At 40.6% G+C, this 10,139-nt stretch overlaps 1 protein-coding gene across 1 annotated transcript in view; it reads left to right on the forward strand.

Annotated features, from left to right (window-relative positions):
* LOC112125197 (regulator of G-protein signaling 13) overlaps positions 1-7,531 on the forward strand; it is a 17,911-nt gene extending 10,380 nt beyond the window's left edge. Inside the window, exons 3-4 of the mRNA XM_026655701.1 lie at positions 4,939-5,105; positions 7,358-7,531. Coding sequence (XP_026511486.1) covers positions 4,939-5,105; positions 7,358-7,531 — 341 coding nt within the window. The remainder of the gene's footprint in view (positions 1-4,938; positions 5,106-7,357) is intronic.
* Positions 7,532-10,139: the final 2,608 nt, after the last annotated feature.

Consider the following 10,139-nt stretch of genomic DNA (forward strand, 5'->3'; position numbering starts at 1 on the left):
AGCCAGAGCTCCAGCCGGGAGAGCGGGGCCGCGGGGCTTGCCGCGCTTCAGCTGGAGCTCCAGCCGGGAGAGTGGGGCCCCTGAAGACGACCGCCGTCAGGGTGACTGCGCGGGGCCCTCTTAGGTGCGGGGCCCGATTCCGGGGAATCGGGCGAATCGGCCTAAAGCCGGCCCTGCAAGGGAGAATAGGAATCGAGAAGACTTGCAGCCAGAGGGAACAGGGGATAGACCGGAGAATCACACCATCACCAGGAAAAGGCAGGTCTACGTGATTGGGGACTCCTTACTGAGAAGAATTAAACAGGCCTGTAACCAGAGCTGATCCAGAGAACAGAAGGGTGTGCTGTCTGCCGGGTGCGAAGATACGGGATGTGGACCTGAGGCTGAAGAGGATCCTAACGGGAGCGGGAAAGAATCCACTGATTGTCCTTCATGTGGGACCAAATGATACAGCTAGATTCTTACTGGAACGAATCAAGGGAGACTATGCAAGGCTGGGGAAGACGCTTAAGGAATTTGAGGCTCAGGTGATCTTCAGTGGGATTCTGCCTGTTCCTAGAGAAGGGCAACAAGGTGTGACAAGATTATGATGCTCAACAGATGGCTCAGGCAGTGGTGCTATAAGGAGGGCTTTGGGATGTATGGCCACTGGGAGGCATTCATGGACAGAGGACTGTTCTCTCCGGATGGACTTCACCTGAGTAGGGAGGGAAATAGACTTCTAGGATGGAGGCTGGCACAACTAATTAAGAGAGCTTTAAACTAGGAATTTGGGGGAGATGGTTGGGAGATGTACAGGTAATCTCCACACCGGATTTTAACATTGAGAGGGAAGAAAACAAAGTAAGAAAGGATACAGCTGTGGGTAGGAGAACAGACATAAGGAGGAAGGGTAGTGTAGATCCCAGTCTAATAGGTGATACTGGCAGTAGAATATCAATGCCTAATCAGGTAAAGAATGTGAGCGAAGCCAAACAGCAAAAATTAAGATGCTTGTACACTAATGCAAGAAGCCTAGGTAACAAAATGGAGAATCTAGAGCTACTGGTGCAGGAAGTGAAACCAGATATTATAGGGATAACAGAAACATGGTGGAATAGTAGTCATGACTGGAGTACAGATATCGAAGGGTATGTGCTGTTTAGGAAAGACCGAAATAAAGGCAAAGGTGGTGGAGTAGCATTGTATATCAATGATGAGGTAGACTGTAAAGAAATAAGTGATGGAATGGATAAGACAGAGTCTGTCTGGGCAAAAATCACATTGGGGAAGAAAGCTACTAGAGCCTCCCCTGGGATAGTGCTTGGGGTGTCCTATAGACCACCGGGATCTGATTTGGATATGGATAGAGACCACTTTAATGTTTTTAATTAAGTAAATACTAATTGGAATTGTGTGATCATGGGAGACTTTAACTTCCCAGATATAGACTGGAGGACAAGTGCTAGTAATAATAATAGGGCTCAGTTTTTCCTGGATGCAATAGCTGATGGATTCCTTCACCAAGTAGTTGCTGAACCAACAAGACGGGATGCCATTTTAGATTTGGTTTTGGTGAGTAGTGAGGACCTCATAGAAGAAATGATTGTAGGGGACAATCTTGGTTTGAGCGATCATGAGCTAATTCAGTTTAAACTAAATGGAAGGATAAACAAAAATAGATCTGTGAGTAGGGTTTTTGATTTCAAAAGGGCCAACTTAAAAAAATTAAGGAAATTAGTTAAGGAAGTGGATTGGACTGAACAACTTGTGGATCTAAAGGCGGAAGAGGCCTGGAATTACTTCAAGTCAAAGTTGCAGAAACTATCAGAAGTCTGCATCCCAAGAAAGGGGGAAAAAATCATAGGCAGGTGTTGTAGACCAAGCTGGATGAGCAAGCATCTCAGAGAGGTGATTAAGAAAAAGCAGAAAGCCTACAAGGAATGGAAGATGGGAGGGATCAGCAAGGAAAGCTACCTTATTGAGGTCAGAACATGTAGAGATAAAGTGAGAAAGGCCAAAAGCCATGTAGAGTTGGACCTTGCAAAGGGAATTAAAACCAATAGGAAAAGGTTCTATAGCCATATAAATAAGAAGAAAACAAAGAAGGAAGAAGTGGGACAGCTAAACACTGAGGATGGAATGGAGGTTAAGGATAATCTAGGCATGGCCCAATATCTAAACAAATACTTTGCCTCAGTCTTTAATGAGGCTAATGAAGAGCTTAATAATGGTAGGGTGACAAATGGGAATGAGGATATGGAGGTAGATATTACCACATCCGAGGTAGAAGCCAAACTCAAACAGCTTAATGGGACTAAATCGGGGGGCCCAGATAATCTTCATCCAAGAATATTAAAGGAACTAGCACATGAAATTGCAAGCCCATTAGCAAGAATTTTTAATGAATCTGTAAACTCAGGGGTTGTACCGTATGACTGGAGAATTGCTAACATAGTTCCTATTTTTAAGAAAGGGGAAAAAAGTGATCCGGGTAACTACAGGCCTGTTAGTTTGACATCTGTAGTATGCAAGGTCTTGGAAAAAATTTTGAAGGAGAAAGTAGTTAAGGACATTGAGATCAATGGTAATTGGGACAAAATACAACATGGTTTTACAAAAGGTAGATCGTTCCAAACCAACCTGATCTCCTTCTTTGAGAAGGTAACAGATTTTTTAGACAAAGGAAATGCAGTGGATCTAATTTACCTTGATTTCAGTAAGGCATTCGATACGGTTCCACATGGGGAATTATTAGCTAAATTGGAAAAGTTGGGGATCAATATGAAAATTGAAAGGTGGATAAGGAATCGGTTAAAGGGGAGACTACAACGGGTCATACTGAAAGGTGAACTGTCAGGCTGGAAGGAGGTTACAAGTGGAGTTCTTCAGGGATCAGTTTGGGGACCAATCTTATTTAATCTTTTTATTTCTGACATTGACACAAAAAGTGGGAATGTGCTAATAAAGCTTGCGGATGACACAAAGCTGGGAGGTATTGCCAATACAAAGAAGGACTGGGATATCATACAGGAAGATCTGGATGACCTTGTAAACTGGAGTATAAGTAATAGGATGAAATTTAACAGTGAAAAGTGCAAGGTCATGCATTTAGGGATTAATAACAAGAATTTTGGTTATAAGTTGGGGACGCATCAGTTGGAAGTAACAAAGGAGGAGAAGGACCTCGGAGTATTGGTTGATCACAGGATGACTATGAGTCGCCAATGTGATATGGCCGTGAAAAAAGCTAATGCGGTCTTGGGATGCATCAGGCGAGGTATTTCCAGTAGAGATAAGGAGGTGTTAGTACCGTTATACAAGGCACTGGTGAGACCTCATCTGTAATACTGTGTTCAGTTCTGGTCTCCCATGTTTAAGAAGGATGAATTCAAACTGGAACAGGTACAAAGAAGGGCTACTAGGATGATCCGAGGAATGGAAAACCTGTCTTATGAAAGGAGACTCCAAGAGCTCAGCTTGTTTAGCCTAACCAAAAGAAGGCTGAGGGGAGATATGATTGCCCTCTATAAATACATCAGATGGATAAATACCAGGGAGGGAGAGGAATTATTTACCTTCAGTACCAATGTGGACACAAGAACAAATGGATATAAACGGGCCATCAGGAAGTTTAGACTTGAAATTAGACAAAGGTTTCTAACCATCAGAGGAGTGAAGTTCTGGAACAGTCTGCCAAGGGGAGTAGTGGAGGCAAAAGACATATCTGGCTTCAAGACTAAGCTTGATAAGTTTATGGAGGGATGGTATGATGGGATAGCCTAATTTTGGCAATTAATTGATCTTTGACTATTAGCGGTAAATATGCCCAATGGCTTGTGATGGAATGTTAGATGGGGTGAGATCTGAGTTACTATAGAGAATTCTTTCTTGGATGTCTGGCTGGTGAGTCTTGTCCACATGTTCAGGTTTTAGCTGATCACCATATTTGGGGTCAGGAAGGAATTTTCCCCCAGGGCAGATTGGCAGAGGCTCTGGGGGTTTTTTGCCTTCCTCTGTAGCATGGGGCACGGGTCACTTGCTGGAGGATTCTCTGCACCTTGAAATCTTTAAACAATGATTTGAGGACTTCAATGGCTCAGATATAGGTTAGGGGTTTGTTACAGGAGTGAGTGGGTGACATTCTGTGGCCTGCGTTGTGCAGGAGGTCGGACTAGATGATCAGAATGGTCCCTTCTGACCTTAAAGTCTATGAATCTATAAAAGCCTTCCCTTTTTCCCAGTTAGATCATGATTTTTTGATGTTTAGATGTTTTTCACTCTGATGTAGAGCTAAATTTTTAAAATAATTATCACCCTTATAACAGATGTATACGTGTTGTGTGATTTTAAACCAAAGGAAGAGGAAATTTTTTCTTTGATATTCTGCTCTTTCTGCACATGTGCAGCTCTCACTGATGTTAAGGGAGTTCTGAGCATGTACAAAATGAATATTGAAGTCTGAAACTTTTATATGTCACATTGAGTGGCCAGTTATCCCCTAAATATTCTTTTAAAACCATTCTATTAACAGTCTCACATTTTATGTAAATATAAAACAAAAAGGGCCAGAAGATTTAAAAGTAGTCCATAGGTGCTGGAACTAAGAGTGCTGCAGCACCCCCTGGACTGAAATGGTTTCCATTATATACAGGGTTTACAGTTTGGTTCAATGGCTCTCAGCACCCCCACTATAAAAATTGTTCCAGCGCCCCTGAAGTAGTCTGTGATACACATACTGACCATGGGTAGTACCTTATCGCATGAGTAGCCCCATTGTCTTCTGTAGGATTTCTTGTGGAGTCAGAAACTATTCAACATGAGAAAAAGTACCAAAACTGGTCCATAATCCTCGTCTAGTCATTTTTCACTCAGAGCTAAGCAAAACCTGTTTGACAATTATCTTCCTAAATGCTATCATTTATAGTTTATAAAGTTTGACTTCTGAAATATTTTCAGATGGGCCTATAATCTACAAGACCTACCTGAAGACAGAATACAGTGATGAGAACATTGAATTCTGGCTTGCATGTGAAACTTACAAGAAGATTGAATCACGGAGGAAAAGGATTTCTGTGGCCAGGAGAATTTTTAAAAATTACATTCAGCCCCAGGCGCCTAAAGAGGTGAATTAACATTGCAAGAACTGCTCTGTCCTTCCCTCCCATGTGTGTACACACACACACACACACACACACACACACACACACACCTGTTTATATTAAAAACATGCATGTGGTATCTGTTGAAACTGAAAGCAGCAGCTTGCAAAATGCAACAATAAATACTTGGCAATGGCACTCACTGTACAAAGCAGTGTAAAGATGTTTACTTGATTAATCATCTTCACAGCACCTTTGTGAAGCAAGTAATTAAGTATTTTTAACCTCATTTCAGATAAGAAACTGAGGCAGATAGGTAAAATTCTTTGCCCCAGGCCACAGAGGGAGTCAGTGCCAGAACAGAGTCTAGAACTAAATTCCTGGGGAGGGGAGGGGTCCATACTTTTAGGGCATTGTACAAAGCCTGTTGATGCCAATGGGAGTCTTTCCAAACACTTCAGTAGACTTTGAATGTGACCCTTACTTAGTCCAGTACCTGGAAATTAAGTGAAATCTCTACCCAGTTCCATCCCTTTTGAGAGTTGGCAGAAGCATGCTAAAAGACCATCAAGTTCCCAAAAGCACTGAAGAAGTAAGAAAAATGGAAGTAATTCATTCCAAATGGTTAAGCTACTTCAGTAAATCAATCCTTAATAATTCTCTAATAAAAACATGGACAATTTTTAGGAAAAACAGACCACATTTGGCTGTATGAACAGGGATTAATATTAAAGGGTGGTTCTTTTCTGTTAAAACACTATATAAACATGACACCCAGCAGATCATTTCTAGGTGTCTTCAGAATCATATCTTCTCACGTTACTGACAAAAATAAATTAATCTCCTTTTTACTCATTACCACTGCAGGTCCAAAACAGCACTGGTAGAGTGAGGCTAGATTTTTTTCTGGCTCATGCTTCAGCAACAGAATTGTTAACTAAATTCAAAATGCACAATACAAATTGCTGGAGATGTGAGGGCTAGAAAGAGCTCAGTTTGATTCTCAGATGCCAGGCTAAGGTTGGAGTCACCCCTGAAAGTTGAAAATTCATGAGACTGGCTCAAAAATTCATGGGATTATTTTAAACATTATGAGGAGTTTGAGAGTTTTTTTGTTTTGAGGCTTTGGGGGGGGAGGGTGAGAGAAAGAGAGAGGAGGGATTGGTTGGCCTGCCTGCTGTTTTTTTATTTGAGCTTTTCATGGGCATTTATAGGAAATTCAATCACAAATGTACAAAAAAAATACACATGCTTAGAGACAGATAACCTCCCTTTTGCTTATCAGTATTGACAGCCTCAAGCATTGAATAATCATGAGTCAGTTCTCAAAATCATGAGATCAGCATAACAAAATTTTTAAATAATAAATTGTGAATTCTTAGTTTGCCTTCTGGTTTTGAGTCTTTGGGAACACGCTTCCTGTTTTCAAGTTTTTCTCTGCAAACATGAGGGCTTGAAACTTTCTTTTTAAAATGGAAGCTGATGGTGATCTCAACATAGTCTGTATTCAAAACAAAAATGCAATAGTATTAGGGAATGAGTAGATTGCACTTTAAAAAACACCCTTGGTACAGCAAGGTCTCCACACATCAACGGTTACACTCATTAATTCACATGCCTCCAGCTCCTCTTTCAGTCTCCAATAAGTGCAACTTAACAGAGCAAATCTAAGTACAAAATGTTTAGTTGAACTGCAATTGCCTTGGTCAATCTCCTAGATTATGGTGAGGTTCAACTTTTGTTTGAAGTACCTTTCTATCAGAAAGGTAAACACCACCAGTAGATTAAGCTCTTAGACATCCACAAAGCTTCCACTCATCCACTGCAAATCCTCATCTGACTCCTGAGTCTCTTACACAATAACCCATTTCCTAATCAGGATTGATGTACAATATTTGTTGTAAAATATTCCGTAACTTCAGAAGCCTGATTTTCAAAAGTGATGTGATGAGCACCCAATGGCTCCCACTGATTTCAGTTGGCCAGAATGTCTGAAAAACAGGCCTTCAATTTAGATAAATAAATAGATATAGGAACCTAACTTTAAGTGGGGGGAGGCGAACACTTTTATACCAAGATTTTTAAATACTAGATTTTTATTTTTCTTAATAATCTCTCTCCTGTAGCTCCTTTTCAACATAGAGAACATGGTGCCAAAGTTGATCATATGGATGTAAGGCATAGGCTGCAGCCTACCAAGCTTCATCTTTGCAGTACCCTATTTTTCTCCTCTGTATTTTTGTTGTAACTTTCTTTAATATTGTTTTATTTTTCAGATTAACATTGATAGTCCTGCAAGGGAAGCTATTATCAGGAATATTCAAGAACCAACTCAATCCTGTTTTGATGAAGCTCAGAGAATAGTTTACATGCACATGGAAAGGGATTCATATCCCAGGTTTCTTGGATCAGAAATCTATCAGAAACTCAAACACAGGCCTTCAGACTGACAGCAATGACTCAATACATTAAAGAGGGAGACTAAGGATTTAGTAGAAGAGACTTCCTTCTGGTTTATTAATGTTTTCAAATGGTAAAAGAAGAACAGAAGAAATCAGCCAATGGATGAATTTTCCTTACAAAGAATGGTAGTTTGTTCTTATGCAGATATTAGAGCTGAACATAAAATACTTTCCACCCTCCACCTCCCCGGTGAAATATTTCAGCTTTATGTCAAAAAATTGAAAGCCACTTTTAGTTCACCTCAGTCTGTCTGGAATTTAAAAAGCCGTTATGGGGAAGAAACCTAGGACCCCACTCACTTACCACAATCCATGGGAAATTAGCTACCTCTTGTCCTTCTCCTACCAGCCAGGGAAGACTAGTTCCACATCCTCATCAACATCCACCACTATCCAAGGGAAGCCACCATCCGTGTTAGAAATAAAAGTGCTGCGGTTTAGAATGATAGTTACTGTACCGTATTGTAAACTCTATAATTCACAAGCTAAAATTCAGCACATTGCCCAGTTAATCAGCTAAACAGTCTCAAGTGTAAAGAAAAACACATGCACATTACATTTGATTACACAAAAAATACATCAGTTTTCAGAAGGCTCCAAGGATAGTTGTAATTGTATCCAGGAGTATTTAAGCTACTGTGCATTTTGTGCCCAAATGCTCTTGGATTAATAAAGTAAGATACAAAGCAGGTTGTTAAACCTTAGAGGAGAGATATGGAATGCTTTTGTTTAATAAGTCATGTTGGGAACAGCTTCATAAATCTGGCTAGCCAGGTGCAGATGGTAGAAAATAAACACCTAGATTAGTTCTGCATGACTTGTGTTTTCACAGCGCCGTACGACGTTTATTATGGATAGCCCTATATTTCATGCCACTCACATTTTGGCAGATTCACCTGATCTGCCTGTTCACTGCACTATTCAAAGTGTAGCTTTTGCCCCTTTATAATTAGATTGTTTACATCACTGTCAGGCCCTCACACAACAAACGTATCCAAATGAAAACATTTCTTGTAAATCTTTCATATATAAAACCTAGAGGGGAAACAATGGCCTACTGTGAGCTGTTCATTAAAAGAATAGGGCATGCTGCTAGTTTGGATAAACAGAATACAAATCCTTCTCTTGGGTAATGGATTGGATTAATGAGGGGTGCTATCCCCAATTATAAGATAAGATACTACCAGTTTTCACCTGAGCGTTACATGTTCTAATGTCTAAACTAATTATAAGCTCTCTCACATACACTAAATCATAAGTGATTCTGTTTATAACTAAAGCTTTTCAAGTCTCTTTTAAATCAATATTTTCCAATATAAAACATCAGGCTGTGATCACGTCCAATCTGACAAACTAAGCATTGGTGATCTGTATGCATTTGGGAAATCTCCAACAGAAATCTAGGTGCTAAAGGGAGAGTTGCTGATGTTGTAGGTGGCCTTCTCCATCTGTACCGACCTAATGCCCCAGCACTGTATTGAAGCATATTGTGTTGTTGAGGTCCCAGCATCCAGAGCAAATGTAACCCCCTTAGTTTGCAAAGGCTTTGTAGAGATCCCAAGACATGCATTGCACAAACAGGAATGATACATTTGTGTCCTGGCCAAATTCCAATGTTGGTAAATTGCTTTCAGCCTACACACAATTCTCACACAAATAGGTGTGGCATTATCGCCCCCTTGTGTCTGGGTGCTGCATAGTGGTTGCAGTGGCACATCCTCCATGTTATCTCTTAGCTGTCTCTTCTACTTGACTCTTTCTTCTCCTGTATGACACACTAAGACCCATCCTGCCGTTACTGTATTAGGTATTCCATTCTTAATAGCCCATAGCCATTATCATAGGTCTATAATTCTCTGGATACTCCCCCTAATCCCCCAACTCCATATTTGATATCCGTAAATCAACGGCCCTCTCTCCTCCATGGTCAACAACCAGCCTTGCTCAGCCTTTTATTTGAGAGAGCCTGTCTGCTTCCTTTTCGCTGTTAGAAATTACTCGGTATCTGCCATGTGTCCTCAGCTGCTGCTAGTCCAGCTCCTTTTGGCCTCTGCTCAGGCTGGTTTTTCATTTGGGATTCATGTGGGCTAGTTTGAAACTATCTTTTTGTTAGTAAAACTATGCTCCAAGAGGGAGGACTTGCTAATCTTACAACAAGTGTGTCACTTTTAGTTTGAGGTGGGTATGGACCAGTTTACATTTTAGGGAGATCACCTACAATGATTGCTTCCAAGCTCATAGTACAAGGAGCACACTACCAAGTTTCTGAAAGGGCTTAATGTACCATAACTGATACCCATAGTGGGGTTGCTTACAGTAGTGCAATGAGGCTGGGGCCATTCACAATACAACATCCCTCACACTTGGGAAAGAAAGTGGTCCATAGGGATGACTATGAAAAGTTACAGTTAATAATCAGCATTATTTTTTGGCCTAAAACATGCTCATCTTACAGTTATTTTATTCCAGATACATTTAAAATTCCTCTTTCTAGAATGAAACTTTAGGGTTTGTCTATTTAATATTCAAGTGCAGAGACTTCTGTCGGGAAATGACTAAAGGTTTTGGAGTTTGTTTCTTTTCTCTATTAAACAGC

The sequence above is a fragment of the Terrapene carolina genome, unplaced genomic scaffold (genome assembly GCF_002925995.2).
Source record: "Terrapene carolina triunguis isolate 2854851 unplaced genomic scaffold, T_m_triunguis-2.0 Scaffold210, whole genome shotgun sequence".
Lineage (NCBI taxonomy): Eukaryota > Metazoa > Chordata > Testudines > Emydidae > Terrapene > Terrapene triunguis.